Source organism: Thermoascus crustaceus (genome assembly GCF_041956765.1).
Source record: "Thermoascus crustaceus strain CBS 181.67 unplaced genomic scaffold VTN00scaffold_4, whole genome shotgun sequence".
Lineage (NCBI taxonomy): Eukaryota > Fungi > Ascomycota > Eurotiomycetes > Eurotiales > Thermoascaceae > Thermoascus > Thermoascus crustaceus.
Window position 1 is genome coordinate 1713379 of NW_027192530.1, and position 26965 is coordinate 1740343.

The 26965-nt window shown below is 49.0% G+C and overlaps 7 protein-coding genes across 7 annotated transcripts; 5 read left to right on the plus strand and 2 right to left on the minus strand.

Moving 5' to 3' along the window:
- Positions 1-696: 696 nt before the first annotated feature.
- VTN00DRAFT_7200 (uncharacterized protein) lies at positions 697-1878 on the plus strand (the record flags this gene model as incomplete). Its single annotated transcript, XM_069433922.1, has 1 exon — positions 697-1878. The coding sequence occupies one exon, from the start codon at positions 697-699 to the stop codon at positions 1876-1878; it is 1182 nt and encodes a 393-aa protein (XP_069287254.1).
- A 786-nt stretch (positions 1879-2664) lies between these two features.
- On the plus strand, positions 2665-4467 carry VTN00DRAFT_7201 (uncharacterized protein; the record flags this gene model as incomplete). The annotated part of the gene is made up of 7 exons (XM_069433923.1): positions 2665-2760; positions 2913-2988; positions 3054-3063; positions 3147-3343; positions 3426-3518; positions 3577-4281; positions 4352-4467. 7 exons carry the CDS (start codon positions 2665-2667, stop codon positions 4465-4467), a joined length of 1293 nt encoding a protein of 430 aa, XP_069287255.1.
- A 680-nt stretch (positions 4468-5147) lies between these two features.
- On the plus strand, positions 5148-6497 carry VTN00DRAFT_7202 (uncharacterized protein; the record flags this gene model as incomplete). The annotated part of the gene is made up of 1 exon (XM_069433924.1): positions 5148-6497. One exon carries the CDS (start codon positions 5148-5150, stop codon positions 6495-6497), a length of 1350 nt encoding a protein of 449 aa, XP_069287256.1.
- A 619-nt stretch (positions 6498-7116) lies between these two features.
- On the minus strand, positions 7117-14690 carry VTN00DRAFT_7203 (uncharacterized protein; the record flags this gene model as incomplete). Its single annotated transcript, XM_069433925.1, has 17 exons — positions 7117-7452; positions 7510-8406; positions 8472-8699; positions 8780-8827; positions 8902-9077; positions 10000-10320; positions 10378-10463; positions 10535-11356; positions 12460-12820; positions 12874-13022; positions 13076-13269; positions 13319-13470; positions 13522-13601; positions 13648-14008; positions 14066-14123; positions 14248-14308; positions 14356-14690. The coding sequence occupies 17 exons, from the start codon at positions 14688-14690 to the stop codon at positions 7117-7119; spliced, it is 4665 nt and encodes a 1554-aa protein (XP_069287257.1).
- Positions 14691-17800: 3110 nt separating this feature from the next.
- Positions 17801-18101, plus strand: VTN00DRAFT_7204 (uncharacterized protein; the record flags this gene model as incomplete). Its single annotated transcript, XM_069433926.1, has 2 exons — positions 17801-17863; positions 17925-18101. The coding sequence occupies 2 exons, from the start codon at positions 17801-17803 to the stop codon at positions 18099-18101; spliced, it is 240 nt and encodes a 79-aa protein (XP_069287258.1).
- A 242-nt stretch (positions 18102-18343) lies between these two features.
- On the plus strand, positions 18344-19944 carry VTN00DRAFT_7205 (uncharacterized protein; the record flags this gene model as incomplete). The annotated part of the gene is made up of 4 exons (XM_069433927.1): positions 18344-18607; positions 18720-19002; positions 19062-19563; positions 19626-19944. The coding sequence occupies 4 exons, from the start codon at positions 18344-18346 to the stop codon at positions 19942-19944; spliced, it is 1368 nt and encodes a 455-aa protein (XP_069287259.1).
- A 744-nt stretch (positions 19945-20688) lies between these two features.
- On the minus strand, positions 20689-23837 carry VTN00DRAFT_7206 (uncharacterized protein; the record flags this gene model as incomplete). Its single annotated transcript, XM_069433928.1, has 4 exons — positions 20689-21248; positions 21301-21373; positions 22115-22263; positions 23696-23837. The coding sequence occupies 4 exons, from the start codon at positions 23835-23837 to the stop codon at positions 20689-20691; spliced, it is 924 nt and encodes a 307-aa protein (XP_069287260.1).
- Positions 23838-26965: the final 3128 nt, after the last annotated feature.

The window sequence follows — 26965 nt, forward strand, 5'->3', positions numbered from 1 at the left end:
CTTTGCATCTATCCCACATTTCTCTGTGCATACACAGCTTCCCCTGTTATTAATAGCTTCTCTCCCCTGCATAGTGTGTACATTCCTAATGTACTTAGTTACCTAGAACGCTGCGCGCTGCAGTCTTGCTTTCTGCCTTCTGGCTTTGCAGTTTTGTCGGATTGTCGGTATCTGGTAGGCTCATCAGCTCTGGAAGTCAATGGGCCAGCGGGTTTGACTGTTGACAATCAATATACTGCCTGCTTTACAGATCCATATGTGCCTGGAGTCAGTTTCCAGCAACTCGTCACTTCACAACCGCTGGGGGGTCCGTGCCCTTCATTCACAGCTTCGCCCCTGCCCACCTCACGGCGCCACAATGAAGCCTTTAGCTTCTTTTTTACCTTTTTTATCTTCATTTTCTTGAACCTGGTCATCATCCTTCTTTGTAGTAGACTACCCTGAGTCTTTTTTGACAAGCATCTTCGCAGCTGGCTGTTCGATATCGAGCCTGACCGAGGATATCCCAGATACTTGGTCGGCGCTTTGATAACGGCGACACTTCAAAAAAACTGCATTTCCCTGGGCTCGCTGTGTTGGTTGGCTATTAGGTTCCATCCAGTCGCTACCGCTATTTTTCTGCTGTTTGGTCTTAACACCGCAGTTCCCTTTGCGATATCTGTGGACCTTTGATCGCTCTTCAAGGGTCCTGGAAGCATGGAGAAATCCTCAGCAAAGGAGTATCCCGTTTCCTCTGAGTCCCCTGTTATCCACTCAGCAAGTCCACGCGATAATTCTTCATCGCCTCCTCCCCTGCTCTCTGACGCGTTGGAAGATGAGCATGACAAATGGCCGCCTGTTGTTCCTCTTCCTGATCTTCCCTATCGCCTCCGTGCTAGTCCACGAAAGATTGAACTATTCGACTGGATCGTTCCCTTCCACATGTTCACAGTCCTCATTGATCTACGCGACCGCCTTCGCTACGCCTATTCCTTTCCTCCAGAGCCTGAACCAGACCTCTTCCCAGGCAAACCGCGACAGGAGACCATGTCCCAGGCGCGTGCAGAAGCGACTGTGACAAAGGTGATGGGACCGTCGCCCAAACCGCAAACTATTTCTGTGAAGGATCCATACAATATTTCTCCTCGCACGCTGACGGAATACATTGCCTCAACCACAGGGAACAGAATCCGGATCCCGTACCAGGTGTGTCGCATCGTGCTCAGCACTGAGGACAGACCGCTGCTCATCAACGGCAGAAAGATCCTTAGGTCTGTGTTTGAGGCCATCCTGCAGTGTCGACACCACGAGTGGGAAGGAGCCTTTGTCGGTGGCATCGTGTTCGACGCAGACGCAATCAAGAGAGCAGTCGAGAAGGAGAAGAGCATGACAAGTCCCTGTGTCACCCCTGCAGGAGGAACGTCAGCGACAGCAGCGTCTTACTCGCACTCCGCCTCTAGCTCGATTTCGACTTTGGATCTGGCAGCTGTCACTACGACCACTTCCATGTCACCATCCATCTCGACGACCCCGATGATGTGTACTGCTCCAAGTTCGAAATCACCACTCACAAAGGCCGTATCCACGCCGGAGATCCCCAGCCCGGAACCGAAGAACCTCTCATCAGCTTTCGGAAAGAAGGAGAAAGAGAAACAAAAGGAGGCGGAAAAAGAAGAACAAGACCTCAACTTCCAGCCAGACCTCCCTCCTTTCCTCGGCTACGAACCACGGCAGCTGGCAGGACACGTCGGATGGTACCTCTCCGAGCAGTTCAAGCATCTCATTTACGTCGACGAGGCCCTCGTCCGCATTCTATTCGGGATGCCGGAGCGTGGACGCACGTTCAAGGTTGGTGGAGCGAGCGGATGGGGCAAGTACGGGAAGGATGTGACGATTTGAGTTGGGCCATAGATTTTTTTGTCTTCAGGTTCTATCTACGTGCTTAATGAATTGATGTGATATTTGGGTGGTATTTAGTCGGTTATAGGTTACGAAAGGTCATGTATGCATGTGCGATGATTTGATGTTGTTTTGTATTGTACTATGAATGGAGGGATAAGGGGAAGTTGGCGGGAGAATCAATGTGGGATTTTCTTCATTTGTTCAAATTGGCAAATTAGTAAGTGGATTATAATTCTTAATTAGGTAATTTAAATTTCAATTTCAATTCTGGATTTAAGAGTGTGGTTTGCAGAATTTCTACGGAGGTAGAAGTAGGTCTTGGGGACGACTGGTGGACCCCTGATGCCCTTTCCAAAGTGCGTCGGTTGAGAAAACATGGCGTGGCATTTTCCTATTGTCACCCCTTGTTCCCTCTGAAAGCCTGCGAGCAGCAGCATCAGCCACGGCCCCTGTGGCTGCAGCGACGCACCTGACCGAGCTCCGCCTCCGCATTGGGCGACGTCACGACAAGCTCCGTCTCGAGACCGCTTATCTACATCTCCCCTTCCAAGAGACCTGTTCTCCGATAGCTCCCTCATCCGACAGGATATAGTTTTTTTCTTATTTCAATACAAACTCTACAAACGTAGCCATCTCTGGAGTATACCGCTTCTCAGAAACTCCGCGGCTGACGGCTGAGCTTCCGCCTAACAATTGAGCAGCGTCATCGGGTTTATCTACGTATCACGATACTCCTTCAATCAAAAGGCGTGTAATCCATCAGGCTTCGAATCATAGGCAGAAATGGCAACAACCCTAGACACTCCCCAACCAGACGTCCACTTCACCGTCTTCATCCGTTTGCCCTTTCCCAGAGGCGACTTCGTCGATCCCCCACCCGTAAGTCCCATCCCCCCCCCCCCCCCCCCCCCCCAAAACCCCCATCCCGCGCCTCGCGTCGCCTTACTCGCATGGCCATGTCGCGAAGAACAAGGAACTAGGGAAACTCTATTCGCTGACTGATCTGAACCCCGGACGGGGAACTGGAACAGGTCGACTGGAACGCAGCCAAGGATCGTGCTCTCTGGGATATTCTGTCGCGACCGTCGAAAGGGGATGATATAGACTGTGAAGCTGTCCTTCTCTTTCCGTTAGGAATGATTGACGGTGTTGTCAAGCTGACTGGCTTACAGGGAAGGCACTGTACGATTTTTCTCTCTCTCTCCACGACCAATTCGCGAAACTTGTATATCTGGATTTGACTAATGAGAGTACAATCTCTACAGTGCCGAAAGCTTTGACGTGACTCTGCCCTTCCTGCTTCAGCAGGCAGCATGGCTCTACGACCGGCAGTTATCCCAAGTTCGGGCGCAGATGCGGAGGGTGGGCACTGTCCATTCCACATCCCCTTCGCCTGCGCCAGACTCAATGTCGGGGAGCACGGCGCTGGCAGGACAGACCATGAAGCGGATGGGCAGTGCCGGTAGGTGCCCAGCATCGATGCCTCGATGATGGTGACGACAATATCTGGGACGGAGGCTGATTGATTGGCACTTCTGCTGCAGGATCTCGCGTGCCGACGAAGCTGTCGACGCAGCAAAAAGACCCGAACTTGCTACGAGGCGAGCCTAGTCCTTCGACTCCGATGCGGACGAAATGTGTGTTCTGCTTCTACAGTAAAATGTGGCATCTAGTCCGTTGCTGACCGCCTTACAGTTTCCGGTCCCAATCGAGCGAGCTCGACGGCTACTGTAACTCAAGCGAGAGCACCTCGGGAACCGTCACCTTCTCGACCTGCTCCGGCTACTGCAGCCAGAGACCTGAGGCAAGAGTCGATGGAACGGAGGCAGTCTGTGACTCGACGAGAGCAGGCGCCCGCTGCGGCTCCCCTTCGTACGTCCCCAACACTGGAGGAAGAGGAGAGCGTGCTATCGTCGTCATCGGAAGAGTCAGAGTCTGAAGACGATGTTCCTGGTCGGAGATTTAAACGGTTTGGGAAGTTCTCGACTCACCGGCCTGGCCTGAGAGACGACGAGGATGAAGAGGATGAATCCCCGGCGTTCCTCCCTCTCTCCCCTGAGACCGAACAGCCCTCGCGTGAGAACGAAAGGTATGATCTCAACGCGACCCTTCGTCTCGACACGGAGCACCCTGGTGTACAACGCCAGCGGACGGCGGAGCATGTGCCGCTGTCCAAGCAGGCCACAGCGGCGTCGTCGACCACTACAAGCTCTGCAAGCTCTGAGTTTGTCGGCATACCGCAGACAGAGGTGACCCGGCGGACAAGCCAGGCTCCTGGGCAGATGAGTCCGCAGCGGGCGGCAGAACCGTCACACCTCAGTCCGCGACGGCGGGCAGCCAATGGCCGGGAAGTCAGTGATGATACCCCGAGCATGGGTAGTAGCTTCAGCGACTTGGATGGTATGTATCTAATGATTGCGATGGTGTCTTGTACTGGAAGTTTTTGGACATTAGCTAACGGTTCGCGCAGACGCCAGCGTCACTCAGTCTGCGCTGGAGGAGGCGCTCCTGAGCAACATGCAGCATGGAGGAATGGCTAGCCGGATGAGCACAATTAGTCAGGCGCTGCGGAGCCGTTATCTGTAGCCGGGAAGGTGGGGCATTAATCTAATGCTGCTGTCTCGATGCTCAGTGTATAGAGAAACATGGTAGGACTTGTCGCGATTACCTAAATATCACATAATGTTTTGTGAACAAGTAAGTATAAAGGGCACATATAACACGTAAGAATTGTGGATGGATACTGCTGCATCGTAGATAATCAACTCTGCTACTGCGATATATCGATATTGAATTGGATTGGTACCTTCTCGGTGTTTCCATCTCGGGCCAAGGGAGCGGAGCGCGGGGCCCGCGGGGTTGCACGTGACCGGCCCTCCGCCTGACGTCAAGCATCACCGGCGCTGTATCCGAAAGCGTCGAGTAGAAAAGACCTCACAGACTCCTCTCCTCAGCACTTCTGAGGAACGCAGCCGTGTTACGCTGCTCCGACCAGGACGCGCCAGACAGTTCTGCCTCGCTGCTCTGGTGTCGTATCCTTCCCATCTTATCTTGTTCTTATCTTGTCCCACTGCCCGCAGCGGGCCCCGCGACTCACCGCACGGCAAGCAGCAGCCCCGGTGAGAACTGCGCAGAATTACTATAGTATTCCTCCGCCATTGATTGCCGAAACTGTATCCATATCCTTGTCTTCGCGACGACTGTCTATATAATTACAATTGCAATTAGATTCTTCTCCGTGTATATTCCATTTCGCCATCGCCATAATGTCTTCCACCTCCGCACGCTCCTCCTCATCAGAGGACCTCCAAAACCTCTCCCCCGCCGAAGCCGAATCCCACTATTTCAACAGCTACCCGCCTCCAAAAGCGCTCAAGAACCACGAAGCCCTCGCGCGCGCCTTCATCTCGTACCACGTCGAATCTAACCGGCGCGTCGTCCTCGTCACCTCCGGAGGAACGACCGTTCCGCTCGAGAACCAGACCGTGCGCTTCATCGATAACTTTTCTGCTGGTACGCGAGGCGCCACTTCGGCGGAGTACTTCCTGCAGGAAGGGTATGCGGTGATCTTCCTGCACAGACAGTTCAGTCTGCTGCCGTACTCGAGACACTATAGCCATTCGACGAACTGTTTTCTGGATTTTATGGATGAGGAACCGGCGCCATCATCATCTTCAACAACAACCGGATTTACAAGCGGTGGAAATGGAGACGCAAGCGACCACGGCCGCATCGTCGTCCGCAGCGAATACCAAGACCAGATGCGCTCCGTGCTGCGCAAGTACCGCTACGCGAAGCAGAACAACCTCCTCCTGCTGCTCCCCTTCACCACCGTAACCGAATACCTCTTCGAGCTGCGCTCCCTCGCGAAAATCATGCGACCGCTGGGCCCGAACGCCCTGTTCTACCTCGCCGCCGCCGTCAGCGACTTCTTCATCCCGCGGGACCGCATGGCGGAGCATAAGATCCAATCCTCCGAAGTCCCCGCCGGTTCCTCTTCATCCAAAGATGCCAGTGACTCCTCCGCAATCGCAGAGTCCGATATATACACCGGGCACAACGACCCGCAACCCCCGACACACAGCAAGAAACTGATCATCGACCTGGACCCCGTCCCGAAATTCCTCCACCGCCTCGTCGACGGCTGGGCCCCCGACGGGAGCATGATCGTCTCCTTCAAGCTCGAAACCGACCCGTCGCTGCTGGTCAACAAGGCGCGCACCGCGCTCCAGCGGTACTCGCACCACCTCGTCATCGGGAACCTGCTGTCCACGCGCAAGTGGGAGGTCGTCTTCGTGACGCCCGAGCCGGACGGGGAGCGGTGGATCCGCGTGCCCAAGTCCAAGCGGAGCAAGAGTATCTCCGGCGTGGAGAATCAGGTTGGGCTCGCAGAGGGGAAGAGGCCTGGGGATGTTGGTGAAGAGATGGTGCCGACGGAGCAGCAGGGACATGGTCAGGGTCAGGGTCAGGTGCAGACGGGAGGCACGGGAGCGGAACCGGAGCAGGGGCAGGGAGAGAGCGAGAATGAGATCGAGATTGAGAGTCTGATTATTCCCGAGTTGGTGAAGATGCATTCGGAGATGATTGCCAAGGCGAAGGGGGAGAAGAAGAAGTAGTAACAGAAAACTGCATTTTGGAAGGGAACAAAAGAAAGAAAAAAAAAAAAAAGAAAAAGAAAACTGAAAAAGAGGCATTGCGAATAGAGTGACTGATTGACTGCCATGGAAGAAAGAAAAAAAGAGCCTGGATACCATTACCATCATCATTATCATTATCCTTATGATCATGAATCATAGAAGAAGGAAGGGTCGATCGATAAAAATGTACACGATCGTATCGTTACCTGTATAACTTTATTCTTTTTTCTTCCCTGATCACATATTATTTGATCCTTGGCGCGGTTTGGATAATACTCTTTTCTTCGTTGCGTACGGAGTATATACCTTCTCAAAATCAAAGACTTGACGACCATCTACGAAGCGTCATGATAAGCTTGCAGGCAGAACAGGACTTGTACATACGTTAGGCATACATGACCCCCATCCAATAGGATACGCAATCACGGCGTTTACGGCCAATCGAATCAGACACCCTGCACAAAGGCACAAACATACTAACAAGCGAGTCAGGTACGCAAGCCAATTGAAGAGCGCTCAAGCAACCAACCTATGTCAATTAGACTAGATATAGTAATGCAGAACAGAACATTAGGTATATATAGATATCGTCCCAAAATCACGTAAAATACGCCTCCTGTCCCCAATCCACCTCCCTACACTCTCGCATCCGCTTAGTCGCCTCATCGATTCTGTCCGTCATCCAACCCGACTGCACCCCGACACTGCTGATGCCCAATTTCGGCGTCTTCGACGTGGAGCATTTACCCGACTTGAACGAATACTGCTGGCACGCCGGATCACTCTCACACCGTGCCTGACAGCCCTTGAAAGAGGTGACAGGCTCGTCCTGCCCTTCCTCGGAGAGGTTGTCCCAGTCGACACGGGGAGTGGTGATCTCGTGTCGGATGAGTTCCTTGAAGAGGTCGCTGTGCAGAAGAATCTTGTCTCCCGTCTGGTGGAAACGCTTAGCGCAATTCCTGCTCTGGCATTGCTAATTGGCTGGACTTACCTGTTGATACCGATGTTGTTCGAAGCGCCACATCAGCTGGATGTCAGCGGGCGTCATGTGATGATATGTGACGGTCGGGAAACACCAAGGCTTTCTGTAGAAGTTGTTCGTGAAAGGATCTATCTCCCCCAGTTTTGCGTTTTGCAGCATGGGCCATGCATATTGAAGGGGCACCCCGACGTTGTGTAGCACCTGTCCGAGCACGCAGTCGCCCGCCCAGTGGAAATCCGTGTAGCGGTGTATGTCTTGGGTTTGATCCGCGTAGTGGTCTGATACCCTCTGCATTGCAGGATTGGAAATAATGAACCCCGAACCGCCGTGTGCAAATATTATATCTCCTATCTGCGTTTCTGCGCCAATATAGTGTGGCTCTGTAGGATCGAGATGTGCAAGCCAGCCCAACAAATTCGGCCAGACGACATACGTATCTGCCTCCATGAACATAAACCATTTTGCGTCGGGCTGATACCGGAGGGATTCATTAATCATGGGCAGAAACTTCCATTTGTCAAGCTTCCAGCCTGGATTATTGGGTTTTCCTGTTGCGCTATTGGGCTCATCCCTTAAGTCGACCGAGCTCAGCCCATCTCTTCCGAACTCCCGCAAACGGTTGTAGATATCAAAATCCAGAATTGTCTCTCTCACGCTGCTATCAACGCTGCGTAAAACGTCATGGACCTGGACCCCGCCGATCGTCTCTTCAAAATCCGAGAAAATAACATAGTTTGGCACGCATCGAAGAGTGGTCTGGAAATGAACAGGGAGCTTATCCAGCGCTTCGGTAACGCCTGTCTTTAGAACAACAAGGATGTCCTCGATACCGGGGAGTGGGGGGCACTGGAATTGACGATGATAATCAAGCACGTCATCCCGCGATATGACCGTTCGTGGGTCGGACTGGAAAGTTAAAAAGTGATAAATCAGAAGAAGGCAAAGGACTGGCGAAATGAGCGTGATCAAACGGCGGGAACGGCGGCGCAAAAAGGACATGGAGAAGGGCAAGCGGCAACAGCAGCCGCCGCGCAGAGGGAAACACGGGGATCGACCTTCAACGATCCAAGATCAATTTCCATCATGGCGGAGTCGGCGACATATGTACGCTCAAGCTGGAGCTTGATCTCCTTGATCGACAGGGCCATGTTATTTAAGGCGGAGCCGGGCTTGGCCCGAAGCGGGACCGTTAGAGGAAACTGCAGGCACAGATTAGCGTCAGGATTTCAGACTGAAACTGCCTGAGTGACACGCGGCAAATTAGGTTAAATTAACTCACCCAAGATCCAGTTCCCAAGCTCTTGACCACGAGAACGATAATGACGACCTTAACCGAGTCGGTTCATCGACATCTGACTTGCCCACATCGTCATGGTGGCCGCGTGGAGAAGAGAACCGCACCGGGCTGCGGCACCACATGCGGCATGAGGCCACGCAACAAAGCTGGGCCGCGATCTCAGGGGCCGTTCCGTTCCTGAATCCGATCGTCAAATCCGCTGCGACAACCTGGCTACCGCTGCAAGGTGACGCAGATCTCCCCCGCAGGAACGGCCGCTCGGGAGGAGTGTTTCTCGAGGCTGTTGGTGACTGGTCAGTCCGGTCGGGTGTGGCTTTTTATGCCAACGCGGGCTGCAGGCATGGGGATTACACCTGAAGGGGCGGTTTTCCAAGCTCAACAGCGAACACAAGGGGATGGGTTCGGCCTTCTTCACCACTCGACAAGATCTTCAAGAGGACGGTCGATCCCGATAGTAGACCATTATTCGCTCGTCAGAAATGTCCCGGAACAATTGTCAGCAAGTCTGCCTTGAAAGCCAACCTACCTTGGCTGTTTGTTCTTGGGCCAGGACCTAGGGTATTGGCGTTAGGGATGTCGGTTGGGTATTGAAAGGTGAAAGGAGAAGCGCTTCTGGCGGACAAGTCTTTGCTTTCGACTCCAAAATACGAAAGTGTGCTGAGACAGTTTAGTCGGCGAGAGCTCTGCGATTTTAAGTTTGGATTTAGGATAAAGAAAATAGCAGAGCAAATATGAGGTCGAAAACCACGGCAGATAGAGCAATTCCAGACAGCTGTTCAATTTTGCGCCTCTGCTCTCACTATCAAATACTCGACATTAAAAACGGCATCGAGCAAAAACACGAGATCATTGATATCCAAGGCTGAAAACCAAATTTGTTAGACTTGCTAAGGACTTATTCAACAGCGGGCAGAGCAACAGTGACTGCATTCATCATCTCCTTTCTGCACCCCAAAAGTGACAAAGTTCTTGGAAGCGGCTGTGCATCAGACACGAGAGTCTCCTTTGGCATCAGAGACATCAAGACAGGCTAGCAGAACTAGAAAGCGACTGAACTTTTGTCAGGGGAAGAATAAGTCAACGACTTTTTCGGTCTGCTTACCACTCACCACCACCGTCATGGTCCGTAAATATACTTTGTGTTTTTTTTTTCTTTTTTTCTTTTTTTTTATTAGACGGTTATCCTGAGCTATCTCGAATACCCGGGAGGGCTGGTGCATCCGGATCCTCCATACACTGATCTACTCTCATTATCTGTTTGCCGGTCGCCTTCGCCACGTGGATGACGTCTCGGAAGTATCCGACGGTGGTAGGGTTTAGATAATGCATAACAGCAAGATCCCCTCCCCGTCTGACATCACGCTTGAAGGCCTCAAATTGCTTCTCCGGCGTGTCCGTGTCCGCATATATCCAGTCCTCGATATCAACGCTCCAATTGATAATATATGGATCGTCTATTAGAGCAGCTAGTCTCTGGCGTGTTCTCGCTCCGATAGTGCCGTATGGAGGGCGGAAATACCGTGCTGCACAACATACGTTAGAAAGGGAAATATATCCACAGTGTGCATATCAGAAGATACATTCGATCCCCAACATGTTTTTGAAAACTGCCATACTGCCGGCGATTTCTCTATCAATCTCTTCAACGGTCCTCAATCCTTCCATTCTGTTGCAAAGATCAGCATGGCTATTGAGAAATGTACTTTATGGAGGATCATGCAGGAAATTTTGACATACTTCGGATGCGTGTATGAATGGAGCGCCACTTGATGCCCGCGTTTTAGCATTTCATTGTATACTGCTGTGAAATTTGCTTCCTCGTCCGTCAGACCGCTGGCGACAACGAAGAAGGTAACGAGGATGCCTTCTTCCTCAATGATTCGCATAACCTCCTGAGCGAACCACGGTTGGCCGTCATCGATTCCGAACGCGAATGAATTTGGACGCTTGCACTTCAAAAAGATTGTTCCGCTTGGAAGTTTCTCAGGAACCTCGAAGTTATCAGGAATGTCCGGAACAATCTCTACCCTGTAAAGCGTCGTCTTCTCCTTAGTATAGAACCCGTTAAAGGATATAGCGATCGCCCGTGACTTGTCTATGGCGAAATGCTCCAAGGGCACATATATGTTTTCGTTCTCCGCGTAGCGGGAAGCTTCAATTGTGTCCCACGTCGCCGGATACGGGCTCCGATGCGGATCGCAGTCTTCGTTGTGCTGGTTCAGAGAGATGCTGAATCTGTCTGTTCCTGAAAACACAACATGAAGGTACATGTGGTTGTAGGCTGTCAGGTCGAAACACGTAGGCGAAAACTGGGTGTTGAAGTTGTGGTCAGGATCCGTTGGTGAGAATCGGACGTAGCCGTCTCCGAGCTCGAGCGGCATATCTTCACCTGGTCCATGCCAGGCGCCTAGATCATTGAAGACCTCGTTCTTGAACGTGTCGACGACGAACCCGTTGGTCGGACGGGGAACAACTGCAGCTTCCACTAATATCGGAAGCAGATGTTCAACTAAGCCGAGACAAGCCACTGCACCCAGAAGGCCGTACGTTCTCATGTTGCTGTAAGAGGGAAATAAGTATATGAATGGCAAGGTGCACGGATATCCTGACGAGGTATTGCTAGGAGAGTTGAGGTAAGAATGGCAGCAGCGAGGTCTTCAAGAACAGAGATGCATATTGTCATCGATGGGTTGGCGATCGAAAGGGGAATAGAAGAGGTATCATTCCTGGAAGGAACGACTCGCCTAATACAGCGGAGGCCGCCTCTAGTCGCAAAAATAACGGATGGACACTCCTCGATGGTATGATGGTTTCGGAGAACAGTCAATAGATGGAAATGTGATGGAGCGAGCTGAAGATTAGAGCTCGTTGTTTTTGTTGGATTTCATGTTATCTGTGCCATCGGAGAAGATGGTTGCTAGTGGACGCAGCTGAGTTCAACATGGAGTGTTACCTAGAACCTATCGCAGTAGTATACAAAGCGTGGCTACGTGGGGCAATCAACCAGGTTGTCTGATTACATTATCTACTAGTTTCCGAACTTAGTTTATATTCCACATATTAACCGCTGATCTAGCGCTGATAAAGGTTCTTATATTTACGAGTAGTTAGGCTGGCCTGCTGTAATAGTGTCCAAGACATCACGATTTTCACGCATCTACGCTCTACGGTCCGAAATATGGGCTCATGGAATTTTGTACCAGCGTCAGCATCGAAAACGTTTCCATTTCATAATCAGACGGGATTTCCCACCCCGAACCAAGTGGAAATACTTTCCTAGCCGTTGATCAAGTCGAACTTGTAATACTTGTAATCGAGATAATGTAAGTGGACAGAGGAGGCAGCAAAAGAAAAAGCTTTACCCTGGGACCGATAGTCCATCCATCCACAGCCAGGATCATCTTCTCCAGGATGACGGAGAACAGATGATCCGAACCCAGTGGCCATGGGTGGATGGAAGAGGGTTCGTGAGAAGAAGTTTCTTCGAATCGCGGCCACCAAACATTAGCAGTTTAGAGACAAAACAGATTAGAAAGAGTAAAATAGAGCCCCGCCACAGTAAGAAACTCCAAGTAAAGGAAAAGCCAAACACCCGTCAAGATAGCGTTGCCGACCCTTTGATGTTGAGATCTTGGTCGGGGTGTTGGTAGATTGCCGCCTACCAATCACCAGAGCCACCAGCAGTCCATTCAGCGCCGCCAGACGGAGCTGAAGCATCAGTTGCAGCAGCGGTTGGAGCAGCTGCCGGAGCAGCTCTCTGAGTGGCATTCGTATTGGTGGCTCCCGCGCCCCAAGAACCTCCCCAAGTGTCTCCACCAGTCGTATCATTGCTTTCACCTTCCTCATCGGTATCATCGTCAAACTTCAGAACGCCATCAGTCGGCTTCTCGTCTTCAAGGAAATCCGGAATTGGTTGGTTGCATTCCAAGAGGATCTTGACAAGGGCGGGAGCAATGTCTCTATCCCTATCGTGGTTGTAGAAAGAGGTAGCAAGGCCCTCATTCCCAATGCGCGCAGTACGTCCTATTTTCTGATCAGTGGGGACGCCTTAGAAAGTGCTGGACACCCATGCTTACCAATGCGATGGATATACTCATCGATACCACCATAGTTCTTGCTTGGGAGATCGAAGTTGACGACATGCATGACGTTCTTGATGTCGAGTCCACGGGCAGAAACTCCTGTTGCGACGAGGATTGGAGACTTGGCAGTACGGAAGGCGCGCCTTTTAGGACATTAATCCAAGCTCTGTATTAATAGGCAGTTACATATACTCACAGGGCGTCTTCGCGCTCACGCTGGGTACGGTCAGAATGAATAGAGGTGCTCGGCAGACCCATGTTATACAGATAGTCATCGATGAGATCGGCCTGATTCTTGTTATTCACAAAGACCAAAGTGCGAGATGGAGGCATCGCAATAAGCAGGTCATAGAGACACTGCTTTTTCATATGATCCTCAGCGTAGATGATCTGATTAAGTCAGCTACGATTCTATCTCTTTGCAGAACTTCTTACTAACCTGCTGCTCGACATTCATGTGAGAGCTGCCGGCACGACCGATGCGAATACGAACATGGTCATCCGCGAGAAATTTCCGAGCGAGCTCACGGCACTCCTTGTTAAAAGTCGCGGAGAACATCATGTAGCGATGATCGGCATCTTCATTGGTATCTATTGGATGTCAGTCTTGTCAAGAAAAGGAACTGCCACAGTTTATCATACCACCGCCGGACATGATCTTCGTGAACTCGGTATCCCAGTCAGAGTGAAGGAGTTCATCAGCTTCGTCGATGATCGTAAACCTTAACTATGTTAGAACTTTGACTTCACAACAGGAGGCATTCTTACTTGACTCGGTGTAGGGATAGAACATGGGGCTTGTCCATGAAGTCAAGGAGACGACCTGGAGTACCAATCAAGATGTCGCATCCCTTTTGGAGTTCTTCGCGCTGCTCGCGCAAAGGCGCACCGCCATACACAACACACGGGCGCAGCATTGAGCGGTAGCATAAGCGACGTGCCTCGTCGAAAATTTGGGTGGAAAGCTCCCTAGTAGGAGCGACAATGAGGACAAGCGGTTCAGCACGAACACAGTCCGTCGACGGATTGTATCCAGCCGCCAGGTTAGGACGAGGTGCCGCCAGCTTTTTGGTCTTCCCCATAAGCTTGGAAAGGACAGGGATCAGGAAGGCAGCGGTCTTTCCAGAGCCTAGGAGGTAGTTTATAAAATTAGAATAGTTGTGCTAATAGGGATAGGTGGGCTGACCTGTCTGGGCCACGGCGATAAGATCATGACCGGTGAGGACGGCTGGAATCGAGTAAGCCTGGATAGGCGTTGGAACCTTGTAACCGCAGAGGCGAATATTTTCGAGTATAATTGGGTGAAGCCCGGCGTCCTCGAACTTGCTGTTGTTAGATATCGTTTACTGCACGAGAAGAAACACTTACGCTCTTTACAGGGTTTGGCTGCTCCATACTCTCAGCCGTAACCTTGATACCGCGCAGACTTCTTTACCTTTAGACCACAGATGTAACAGCTGAAAGGACATCACTTACTTCTCGAACTTGAGGCCGGCGCGATTGATGTACTCGCTGTGGAACAGCATCTTCTCCAGCTCCGGGTTAGGAGGGCCAACGTCACCGAACTCCTCGCTCCATTCGTACTTGGCAGCCTTCGCAGCCCATTCGGGCTGCTCATCAGGGTTATCTCCTTCAGTAGGCCTCTGGAGAGGAGTCGCGTTGGTGTACTTGGAGTAGTCATAATCCTGAGGAGGCACCCATCCCTTTTTGCGGGCAACAGCAGCCGCTTCGACGTTCATGTTGCCCTTTTTGTTAGTCACGTCGTTGAGCGTGTTGCTCATATCAGCGGTGTCGAACGCGTCAGCTGCCATGATGGACTTGTTGAGACAGCAACCTAGGTCGAGGCGAGTTAGCAATCAACAGACCTTCCTCAGATCATTGCGTTATGTGAAGTCACTCGAGTGTAAACACGACTGAGGAAGAGAACAGACAGGAGATTTTCTCTCGATGCAGTTCACGGGAGTTATGTCGAAGGTAGAGCCTCTCTCGAGGCCGAAGGCAGACAACACAAGAGTGCTGGAAAAGAAAATTGATGAATTTCCAAAACAGAAGACGCGTAGCGTAGCTTGCAGCTGAAAAATAAAGCTGCGAAATTGACACGACAGGAAATCAGGAAAACGCGAATAATAGGAATTCAATTATTGGAGACAGGCTGAGAAGATTCAGAATGCCGTCCTTTCAGAGATACTGACAGTTCTAAGATGATGCAGGGGATACGGATCACGTCTTCACCGCAGCAACCAGGCCAGGACCTAAGCAAGAAGTGAAGGGAATGAATGTAGGGAGAGAGGGACAGATAGCTGAAATCATCTCACTCACCTTCGTGGGAGATAGGAATCCTCGTCGACCAGATGGACCTGCGAGATCAGGCTTGGAGGGAATTGGATAGATGCCTTAGGATGATGGAAGAAGAGAAGGTTGAAGGGTGGGTGAAGCGAGGGGAGCGATAGAAGGGAATTTATCGAGGGGAAGAGGAAAAAGAGACGCAGGTCTGTCGTCGTCCTGTGATTCTGGACGCGGAAAGAGTCCGGGAGGATGCAGATGGTGGGCTCCGCAGGACTGAATGAGCTGACAGAGATCTCTCAAAACCACACTTTCAGGCCATTATTTCCTGTCTAGCAAGCCTTTGTTTCTTATTAATGGCTCAACAATCAGTTTTTATGAAACCTACATCAGTGCAGACAGTAAGAACCTTGTTTTAGACCTGTAGGAAGGCATGCATCCTTCACAGCAAAGTTCTGGGCATATGGCTTCTTGTAAGGCTCCCAGCGTTCTCTAGTCATCAGGTACGGGACATTGCATAGATATCTCAGAAGAACAGTTTCTGATAAACCTAAGACAGGAAAAGGCTCTGACCAGAGTCTGGACAACTTGTTGCACAAGCCATCCGTCGTGGATGCCCGTGATGAAGTTGAAAGAAAATCTAGCAAGATGACAGACAGCCCACTGTGAACTAGACAAGAAGGAAGCATGAATCAATATAAAGGTGAGAGTAGCCAGCAGCTCCTCCCAGTCTTCTCTGAAATATTTCATGATACAACACTGATATTCCTTGTGATCTGAACAGGTTGTGATACTTAGCGCCAAATCACTTAACAAACCCACGGAAGAGCCGCCATGAGCACGAGGACAAAATACTCCAGCTACTTCACACAAGCAGTGATATAAAGGAAAGAATAAGAGCTCCTTTAGATATACCTCTCTGCTGAGGACATGGCTATGAGGGTCTGAGGTCCGTTCCTTTGGGCTGCGTTCGATTGAATCGAATATGGATACCACATGCGCAAATGCAGAACGATGATGGAATATGGTGTCAACCGAAGCTCGAGACGCTCGGTGACATATTTAAATATCTTGGCGACGACTAAGCCTACAACTATCAAGCAATCTGCCATTGCAGTGGGCCATCTGATGTCCTCTATAGATATAAAAAAATATTCATTCTGCTCTTGGAATATGCTTGAGGGGCAGGCGATAAAAACTAATAACCTAAGACCAAGACCGTAAAAATCCAACTCACTAGCACGCATGGTGGAAAACAACACCAAAAATATAAAATTTTCCAAAACCGACTAGTTTTGATTCTGGGCACCTCGATGTCAGAGCCAAGTGGAATATCATTGCGAACTAGCAATCTCTCTAGTTCCAGGGGTCCAATCCCCGGGACTACGAGTAACGTCCCAACTCGCATATCTTTTCCGTTTGGCACAAAACCAACTTGTATTTATCCAAATTTCGAAAAACCGGTGGCTAACGGCCCCAATTTTAATGCCTCTTGAAAATAACAGTGGGAAGCGACGATAGCTGTTATTCTCCAAGCACGGTCTATTAAACGAACTGGCACATGTTGTAAACCAATCTCCCGAGCCGAAGAATCTTCTGCGGAGGAACAAATGCTGTCCCTTGGGGTTAGCCTGAGAGGAATATGGTTGCCTAGCAAAATGGGTCGTGTGTGTTAGCCAAAGTGTACCATCTGGAATAAATTTTATAGAGCTTTGCGCACCGTCTAATCTAATCTGAGCCTTTCGACTGTCTCTTGACGATTCGGGCATCCCTTGTCGTCCGCAAGCAGGATATATGACTGATTCGTAGAACGTTTCCAGAACCCTTTGACTTGCAGATGGGTGTCGAGTAGAAATAGCAACAAGATTGACAGCTTGTTATCCATACTGGAAAAAATAGGGATGTGATTATCTTGAATGGTCTCAAGCGATCGTCGAAAGGATATGAATATCAAGGCGAATTGAGAACACTTCCAATCATTTTGACAGAATTGACGGACACCAGTGGAGCACCACAATGGCGGAATAGGCAAGCCTCACAGTAATGAGGTATTGTGACTGGGACGAAATCGTATAAAGCCCCAGGCACCATCTTGTCCGTACAAGATGAACGATGCAACGAGGTCATTCCGGAAGATGTACCGTTTCAAGAGCAACGCACGGTTAATGGTTATGAAGGACAAATGATAAGTCTGATCCAGAACCCAAGTAAATATAACCCACTGATTCAAGGTGAAGCGTCCATAGACTGTAAGCCTCACAAGCGACAAACCTGGCGAACGATGGGCATAAGAATGGAAACGGTAACCCAATAAAGAATGCAACGCAGAAAGGTCGATGCTGCGATAGAGAGAAGGATAACGAATGTCATTGTTTCTGATCTGGTCGGTAGGCAAGGCAGATCCAAATAGTATGACATCTGGTCATATGGATAGGTGGACGCTTAGGTTGATAATTCCATTTTCGGAGGCATTTTGGAGGTAAGCGCGACGCAGACCACAGCCACTGCGGGAGACCCTAGGCGGCTTCTTTAGAGGTGTTTAGGAAGAAGCAGAGGGACCTATGATAAGTGAAATTGAGATATCAACTGTTGAGATACCAACTGTTGCACGAAAGCTATGGCCGCAGTATGAGGAACCATGAGACCTGTCCCAAGTCTGCGGATCTCCCGCAACCGCGTGGACTGCCAGCCGTCAGGTCAGGTAGGTATCCGTCGATCTGAGATCAGATCCTACATTGACTCCTAGTTGTGGTGCTTGGTAGCTTTTAGACAGCAATCTGACCCTGTTGTTAGCGGGACGGAGGCTGATGTTGAGCATCACGGGTAGCGTGACTGGTTGCCCGATGGCGACGCGGGCGCATCGGACTACATCATCGAAACGAGCATCGACGTTGAAACTTCTCCCGTACACTGCCACATCCAACGGCAACGACCGTTAAAGCCAGCCGAGCAGCCGATCCTCGGCACCGTTTTGTGATGTCTCGACTCGGTCGGGATGACTTATCAATTTGTGCATTCCTCGGTCCCGCCCACCGCAAAAAGAACAGCCGGGCAGAAGGAGATATACGCCGTAAGCGTGGGCACGGCGAGGCGAGCGCATCCTCCGCAATGCCTGACCTCGACGTCAAATTCCTCTGAGAGGCCCTATCTCTGATGCGACGCCCTCCAATGCCACGGCCCCATGGACGAGGACGCCATCATGTCTGCCTCGAATCGCACCTCTGCCGAGCCTCCAAGCTCCTGGCACTCCGCCAAGCTCTCGTCTGATCGCATCGAAGAGGCGATCATAAATCCGGGTGCGGTCAAGATTAACGTCAAGGGCGCCTTCATCATTGAGGACGAGGCTCCCTCCAGAAGTCCCGTGGAAGGTGAAGGCGTACACTACGAGCGCAAAGACATCCGATTACCCCATCACACTGGTGTGGTGAGCCATGTCGCGGTAGATGTGAGTCTGCCTTCGCCCGCTATTCCCCGCACAATGACATCTCCCCGCAATCCCACGTTCCCGTGCAAAATGTACACGAGAGGACAGCTGACGATCTGCTGACAATTCCCAGATCGGAGGATCTTTGGCCAAGTTGGTCTACTTCACGCGGGAGCTTGACTCTGCTGACAATGGTGGGCGACTGAACTTCATAAACTTCGAGACTCACCGGATAGACCTCTGCATCGAGTTTATCAAGCAGCTCAAAGAGGACCATGAGAAACTCAATGGCATCAGCCCGGATGAGCTGTGTGTTGTTGCGACCGGTGGAGGAGCCTACAAATACTACGACGCGTTGAAGGAGGCGCTGAACGTGAATGTCTTGCGCGAAGATGAGATGGAATGCCTGATTATCGGTATGCGCCTCCCTCCACGTCTAGACTGCCAGAGATCCTGACTTGGATGATTTGTGAAGGTCTCGATTTTTTCATCACAGAGATCCCGAACGAGGTATTTACCTACAGCGATGCACAACCCATGCAGTTCGCAGAGGCTCGAGCCGACGTCTATCCATACCTGCTTGTCAATATCGGATCGGGTGTATCGATGATTAAGGTATCGGGACCTAGACAGTTCGAACGCGTCGGCGGAACACATCTTGGCGGTGGGACGTTCTGGGGCCTCATGTCTCTGTTGACGGGAGCCCGGACGTTCGATGAAATGTTGGCAATGGCGGACCGTGGTGATAACAGTGGAGTGGACATGCTGGTTGGCGACATCTACGGCATGGACTACAACAAGATTGGGCTCAAGAGCACCGCCATTGCCAGCACATTTGGCAAGGTTTTCAAGATGAAGAGGGCCGCCGAGCAGGATGCCGAGGATGGAGAGGGTCTTAGTCGGCACAACACTGATTCAGAGGGCCGTGTCAAATTCCGCCATGAGGACATGAGTCGGAGTCTGTTGTACGCAATAAGGTACTGTTGTCCCACTCTCCTCGTTCTAGTTGTGAGAGGCCTTGGAATCTAACCCTCGACAGTAACAACATCGGTCAAATCGCATACTTGCAGTCGGAAAAACACCAATTGAAACATATATACTTTGGTGGTTCCTTTATCCGAGGCCACCGACAGACTATGAACACGCTCTCATACGCGATCAGATTCTGGTCCAAGGGAGAGAAGCAAGCGTACTTCTTACGGCACGAAGGCTACCTGGGCGCCGTGGGCGCATTCCTGAAGAGACAGCCCAGAAACTGGGGCCGCAGGAACAGCGTCGATGCTGCTGCGGCGCCGAAGATTAGGTTGAATGAGCTCAAGAGTGAGTCTCAGAACCACGTCCGGTCTAGCTCGTCATAGAAAGGAAGTCCTGCTAGCGCGAGTTTGATGGTCTGATATTGGTTTGTTGTATATGACCGATGTCGCTGGGCATGTACAGTTGATCTGGGCCAGAGTTTTTTCCTCCCATACCCACATTGAGGTTGAACTTTCTCGATACCCGCAGGCGAAGACGAGATGCTACGATATGGATATTCAGGTTGGATACCAAAAAGGTGATACTGTAGATAAGCTTGTACATATTACGACCAGGTACTTGGTGATAAAAAATATAGATAGATGGTTCTGAGGTCAAATATATATATATATTGTTCGGCTTCATATCAGAATCCCTCATCTGAAGGTAAATTTATTCTTATGGCCTCTACAAGCGAGCTTATTAGGTTAGATTTGGAAATTTGAGTCCCTAGAAGAATCAGTTCACAACTTTAGATTAGGTCTATGTGGGCATAGGTTATTCTGACTGGAGTCTGTGAGATTAGACAATTATAGGAGAATTTCCGTGCTTTCTTCCGCGGATGTAATTGACTACGAGACAGAATTGGAAATTAGAAAATGAGTAGTTAATGGGAATTGCAGTTACAGTTCTTTTGGATAACTGCAAAGATTCAAACCCTGCGAAATTTCACACATGACCCCAGGTAATTGCCGTAGGCCTCCATCGAAACACGAAACGACCAAGATGAAACTGGCAAAGCAGGCAGTAATTGTACCGTAGACCCTGATGCTGATCTGCATAGAAGCAAGTTGCCAATGGTTTGAAGATTATGGCACCACAAGCCTAACCTCGATTACCTTGCGATTCTCAGCAGAGATGGTCTGCGTCTTTTGAACGTCTTCCAACAGCAATTGGAAGTCGTCCTCGCTCTGATCCAGAATGTAACGCGGAGGCCTGTTGCCGTCCTTGATCTTGCAGATGAGGCATCGGATCTCGCGAGCCTTGTCGAAGAAGCCGAAGATCGTCTGAGAGTACTCGAACAGTTTCTCTGCGGAGTCGCATTTATCGGATCGTCGCTCCAGGATTCCTTCCATGCGTGGGGAGATGAATATGAAACTCAGATTCTTGGGACTGTGATGATCTGGGCTTCTGGTCTCGTGACTTGTGGTCTCTAGTCTTGGTCTCTTTGGTGATGGCTCTGCTGGCTCCAGGGAAGGTTTGTCTGTGGCAGCTTGTACTGGGACGTGTTCATCGAAGGACTCCTGGGGCGTAATGACTGCCGTGTGCTGAGCAGCAGCATGCCTTTCGGAGTTTGTATACAATGCTCCGCTCTCCACCTTTTGAGAGTTTGACGATGAACTGGCTGGGAGACGATATTCTAGGTTGACTGACCTAGTATTAGCAGGCAGGAATGAGATAGCATGGAATTCAATACATACCACTCTGGGGAGTAGTAGACAATAAGGTGCCTTCTTCGGCTCTTCCTTCACTGAGTCCAAATTTGGCCGCGTGCTGTTTAAGAATGAATGGAAACTTCCCTTTAGAGTTCCGAACTATCCTAACAGCAGCTGCAAATTGATCGATTGTGTTTCCCCCGTGCCAGATGCTGTAGTATCCTCTCTCTGAACCACATCTAGTGTACCTAACTGCAGCGTCATCCAGTCCCGGGCGATGCAAGACCACTATAACATAGCTAGTATAAATGCTTTTTACCCGATAGAATATTGGAAGGTATTGACATCCGGACGGTCCATAGACTCTGTATGGTCGTGCAGTATTAGGAGTAGCGCCTGTTGCCACCGGTGGCTTTTTAGAAGCACCGTGAGTTCTATGCCATTCTTCGAGGAGATTCCAGATTGGGGTTGCGAGCGGGGCGTTGTACAGGCTTGGCTTGAGTGAAACAACTCTTAAGACAAGTTTCTCCTCATTTCCATTGACATATTGGTTAGAGGAACAGCATGTGTTAGAACCATCTCCTGGCGTGGAGGTAGTTCGAGGTTCCAGATTTTGTGCCGCTGAGAGAATAGTATGCCCCTCCAAGTTGGACTTGAAAAAGTCCACTAATTCCATTCGCCTGGCTCTGTCAGACTTGTGAGTATCCTTCCGGAGAAGAGGAAAACTGAAGGGGATACAAAACCAGAAGCGACATCTTAAAGTACCATAATTTAGGTCAATACGCAATTTGTGAAGACATCACAATTGCTAGCAGGTAACGAAGTGTAGCTGAATTGACATTGAAATATACCTACTTACCGTCGAAAAGGTGACCTGAGTCTCACCGAAAACCTGATCGAAGAGAAGAGAGGCAACCTTGGTAGCATGCACTTGTATAGCATTTTTGTGAATACCGCTGGAGTGGTGCTGCTCCTGTACAGCATAATCCAGTGAAATCACCAAACTATCTGAATTGGAGTTAACCAGTCCAGATGCTGCAACTTCAAGTCCTGGAAACCGGATTATTGAGCTTCAATTAGTCTCCTCTCTTCAGTTTCTTTGTGAAGTCACCATCCATCTCACCTTTTAGCAACTGAGTATCAGGCACTCACAGACAATGTCGTCTGTATCCTGCAGATTGTATGGCGTGTTTCGAATTCAGAATACTCTTCAAGGAACGAGGGCTGCGTAAAAGTAGTGGAATAAACAGGTGGCGTGTGATGTCTGCTGTGGTAACGAGATTGAAGCTTGCAGAAGATGACTTAGACTGGAGGACTGGACCAGCTTCAGGTTTGTGCTAGCTTAGTTTATCCATGTCTTTACACAATTCACTCTTCGGTGCCTTGTGAATGATGAATAACACAGGGCTTGTAATACCAGGGCTTGTAATATCACATAGGGACATGTGTGGTTTTCCCTAGTCACCGAGGTTTTTCTATCTGCCATCCGACTAGGTTAAAAGCACAGCACCCCATAACTACAATGATACTCAGAACTCGTCTCGGCATCATCTTTGCCTTATAATAAAACCACATATTAACCATTTATTTAAACCCAAGGAGCAGGATTGGTAGCGTTTCAGCCTTGGCCTGATGCAATTCAAAAAATTCAATGAATCCCTACATCGCAAAACCCAAAAGCCTTATCCATGGAGGATTGAGTTCGTGGTCGTCCAATGCCGACTTTGAGAAATATCCATTACTTAGAGGCCAAGACATAGGAAATTTGACAGCTCCCGAAGCTTGTCAGGGTTGTTGCGGCACACGCGGTATAACTCTTAAAACTCAACTAATTCCCAGGTACCTCAGTCTGCCTGGCTAGCCTTGTCTCTTCACTTTTAATTTCCGTAGTCACCTCTAGGGATGGCCCGGCATAGTACGATAGGTATTGGATGGCATATTCTGAGGGAAAAGAAGTCTTCGAAGCGGAGCCTCATCAGAACACGGAAGTGGGCAATTCTAGCTTAAAAAAAAAAAAAAAAAGAAAAAAAAAACTCCGGAGAGCTGCAGATAATTTATCAAAATTACTTCCCGCTTGATCGATTAATGACCCAAGTGCTGAGAATATGAACTGGTAATTCAAAGAATTCAAAGAGCTCTAAAGGATGTCAAGGTGGCCAGAGATATGATATGTTAGACTGTCTTAGATATAGCATTTGATTATGGGGCACTTCTATTTTCGTCAATGCTACATTTGTCTCAAGCAGTGGCAACTCCATTTTTGCTCCCAAGGGGAGATGAGTACAAAGACATTATCGTAGGCATCTGACTTCGACAACATGCTCAGAACCATCATAAACCTTCCAGATCCGCTCCACCAGTTGATTGAATGTGAAGTCATCATTTCTCCTAACCATCAGTGGCACAGAGAAGCCAATTTTACATTGCGAAACCGACACACCAGTTTCCATGCCCATATCCTGGAAAATGTCCTGCGACCTTGCGAATAACTCATCCTGTGTTTCCTTTCCTGTGAAACGCAGTCCACAGGTTACGGGCTCATTTGTTTTGCGATTCGTTCCGACGAAGTTGAATGATATCATGCCGACAACGTTGACAGCGGTATAATCAACACGAGACTTCTTTTGCGTCGGGAACGGGTCTTCCAGAACCGAGACATTTAATTGGAGGAATGAACCTAAGCTACCTAGCCAATGAACTCATCTAAGCCTATCTCTAGAAGAAATATCTTCGGGAATGTCAGCCATGGCTTTATACCCGCTAGGCCAGAATCTCTCAATAGTAAGTCTTCAAGTTTTATCCTTTTATAGTATCCAGAGCTGGGAAGGCTGGTTGCGAACTAAAACATTGTACCTCTTCATTCATTTTTCCCTTTCTGATGGCTTCTACCTAGTAAATCTTTCACAAATTGCAGAGACAACGGCTAGAATCCCTTCTGGGGAAATATTTTCCATACCTTTGAGTCTGGTCCTTTCAATACAACCATGAGAATGAGGCAGCCTGAAATTAACTTGCTGGTCAAGAAGATACAATGTAGCGAAAATATCAGAATGGATTATTGTCAAACTGTGCGAACCTAGTAATCCGAAGGTATGATGATGAAAGCTCTGATTATTCGAATCTACCTAACTATCTGACCACTATTTATGCACTTAGAGTTTAAGACCTTCCGAATACTTCTTTGTTTAATGATCCCGAGACATTTTCGTGAAATAACAAGGGAAAATAGGTGGTTTCAGGTATAGACAGTATGATCCCTTTATTGCAGGGATTATAACCTTCAAGATGCCTGGATCAGCGTGTGCTGAATAGGCTGATAGGTCTCTTTATACCACTAGGGTATAGTGGTAATATTCGGCTGACAATAATTGAATAGTCCACGGCTGTGCTTAAACAGATGTGATTTTACTGACATGTCCATACTATTCCAGGACTATATTATATAGTAATCCTTTCACGAGAGACTATAAAAAAGTTGGCGAGGTCATGAAAATTGTATTTTAACTTTTGCCCTAACAGAACTCTAGTGGTTGCCATTTATAATTATATGTCGTTTTCAACTGTGAATTTTGAAACACAAGAAGCAAAGTGGTTTCCACTGGGGGAAATGCGCTCGTATAAGTATTAGCCAAAATCATTTTTAGGGCCACGAGTGGTTTCCTTGTGCTGCAATGTAATTATATGAATAGGAGCATGCTCTACCGAGCTTCATGCAACTGTTGAACCTTCTTGGCAGAGAGAGAAATGAAAAAGAGCGTGATATTAACAGTTGGCTTGTAAACAGAGTCTGTTTAGCATCTGTGGTTTTCTAAAGGAAATTTGGACTTGATCGCATACTAGGTGCGCTCTATTGCAGAGTTAAGGGGTATTGATCTGCAGTTTAAAGAGAGTACTGACGATGCTTCATATTAGTCCTGTCAGAGTGTCAACTGTATTAACATATCCCGTTATATTCTGGTGGTTTCTTGGCAGCTTCTATTTCTAAAGTGTAAATTTGCTTTCTCTTCTTTGTTTCGGCGGGCGTCTGCAGTCTGTAACTACAACTGGCCTCGGCAACAAACAACCAGCCTAAAGTTTTTGTGTCGCGTCACTGCACACACAAGTTCACTTCAGAAAGAGTACACGTCTTTACATTTTTTACCCTCTACGAAAAAGCAAACTAGGTTCTAGCTCCAGTTTTCAATCCAGGCTTCTGCGCCTCATAACTCGCATCTCGAGTTCAGAGAAGGACCTGGGAAATTTACTAGAACATACGGGATGGAGCAAAGCTATGCACGCTCTGATAATATTTCCAACTTTTACATAGGCTGACCTGAGGTAGAAACAAATTAAAAACCGATCCTAAAAGAACGACGTCTCCAGTTCCAATAGACCTCAGATCCAGCACGAACATCTCTTCGGGGAACACTTCGAACTCGGGAGTTGTCCTAGGTCACGGCCACGTGCTTGCTCCTCACCTTATGGCAATTTTGGAAAAAAGTCACAGAGATAACCCAGATGTCAACCTCGGGGGTCACTCAGGAAAAATAGACCAGACAGCCAGAGCGCAAGGGTTTTTGGCCGCAATGGAGAGCAACTGTCTGTCTCCAGAGTCCTCATAATTAAGCCATTGCGTTACGAGATGCTCGTCCTCCACAACTGACAAATTCGTTGTATGTGTCCGTGCAAGTACGTACACTGTCTACTTTAGACCTTGGATTGGTGAAGGATCATACGAAGAAATCGTGCCGTAAGGGTCATGATCCAGATCCTAATAAGATAGTATCCGGGACAAAGATGCCATGAAGAACAGCCACGAGGACGACAGCCGCTACTCCATCAACATACACGAATAGTCCGACTAGTGAAGCAAGCCAGCAACATCACGATACGAATCGACCCTCTAAGCGACGTACCGTTAGCGATATCCGTGGAAATAGCTGGTCAGACTGGTCGGAACCTGCCGTATCAACAACAGAATCAGATACAGGATCAGAGGGGCCAATGCAAACTAGTGAGGAGCCTGAAAGCGGTCCTGGAGACTCGGACATGGCAAGACAAACTCGCAGACGAGTACAAAAACTAGGGTTGTATTCAGGCTGGTCTCACACAGACCAAAACTCACTCGTTGCTTTCCTCTAGATGAATGCCACACTGCAGGAGAGTTCTTTGCAAAATCTGAGGATTTCTTTCACCTTATTGATGGCAGCCTGAATATAAAAGTCCTGCTTCCCGGAGAAGATAAGGAGCGGTACATATTCGACAAAAGCGAAGGGGAATTTGACATATTGATCAAAGAGGTCAAAGCACTGAGATGTGCTGATGATCTGGTAATCGAAGTCGCATGTGTGGCTTACAGGTTTGACAGATAAAGCAGGGGCTGTGTGAACGTCGATATTAAGGTACTTAGAAAAAATTATGATTGTACTGTTCTAAGTTACCTATTTTCCGAAGGAAAGTCAGGTGGAAACACAGGTCTACAGAAGTGAAAATAATCCAAAAAAACTCCAAAACTTTAATTCTTAACTCAGTTATTACATAAGGGTTACGAACAGGACTGTACACTGTACAATATTCTCTTCAATCAATTCTTCTGTTCCCTTTCGTCAGGAAGCAAACCTGGGAATACCAAGGAGGATTTGTACCTACCTACCTACCTGGTACCTACTATAGTATCATCTTTGTGTTGAAAACAGCCATGGTAAGTTCAGGTCTATGAATTCCCAAATAA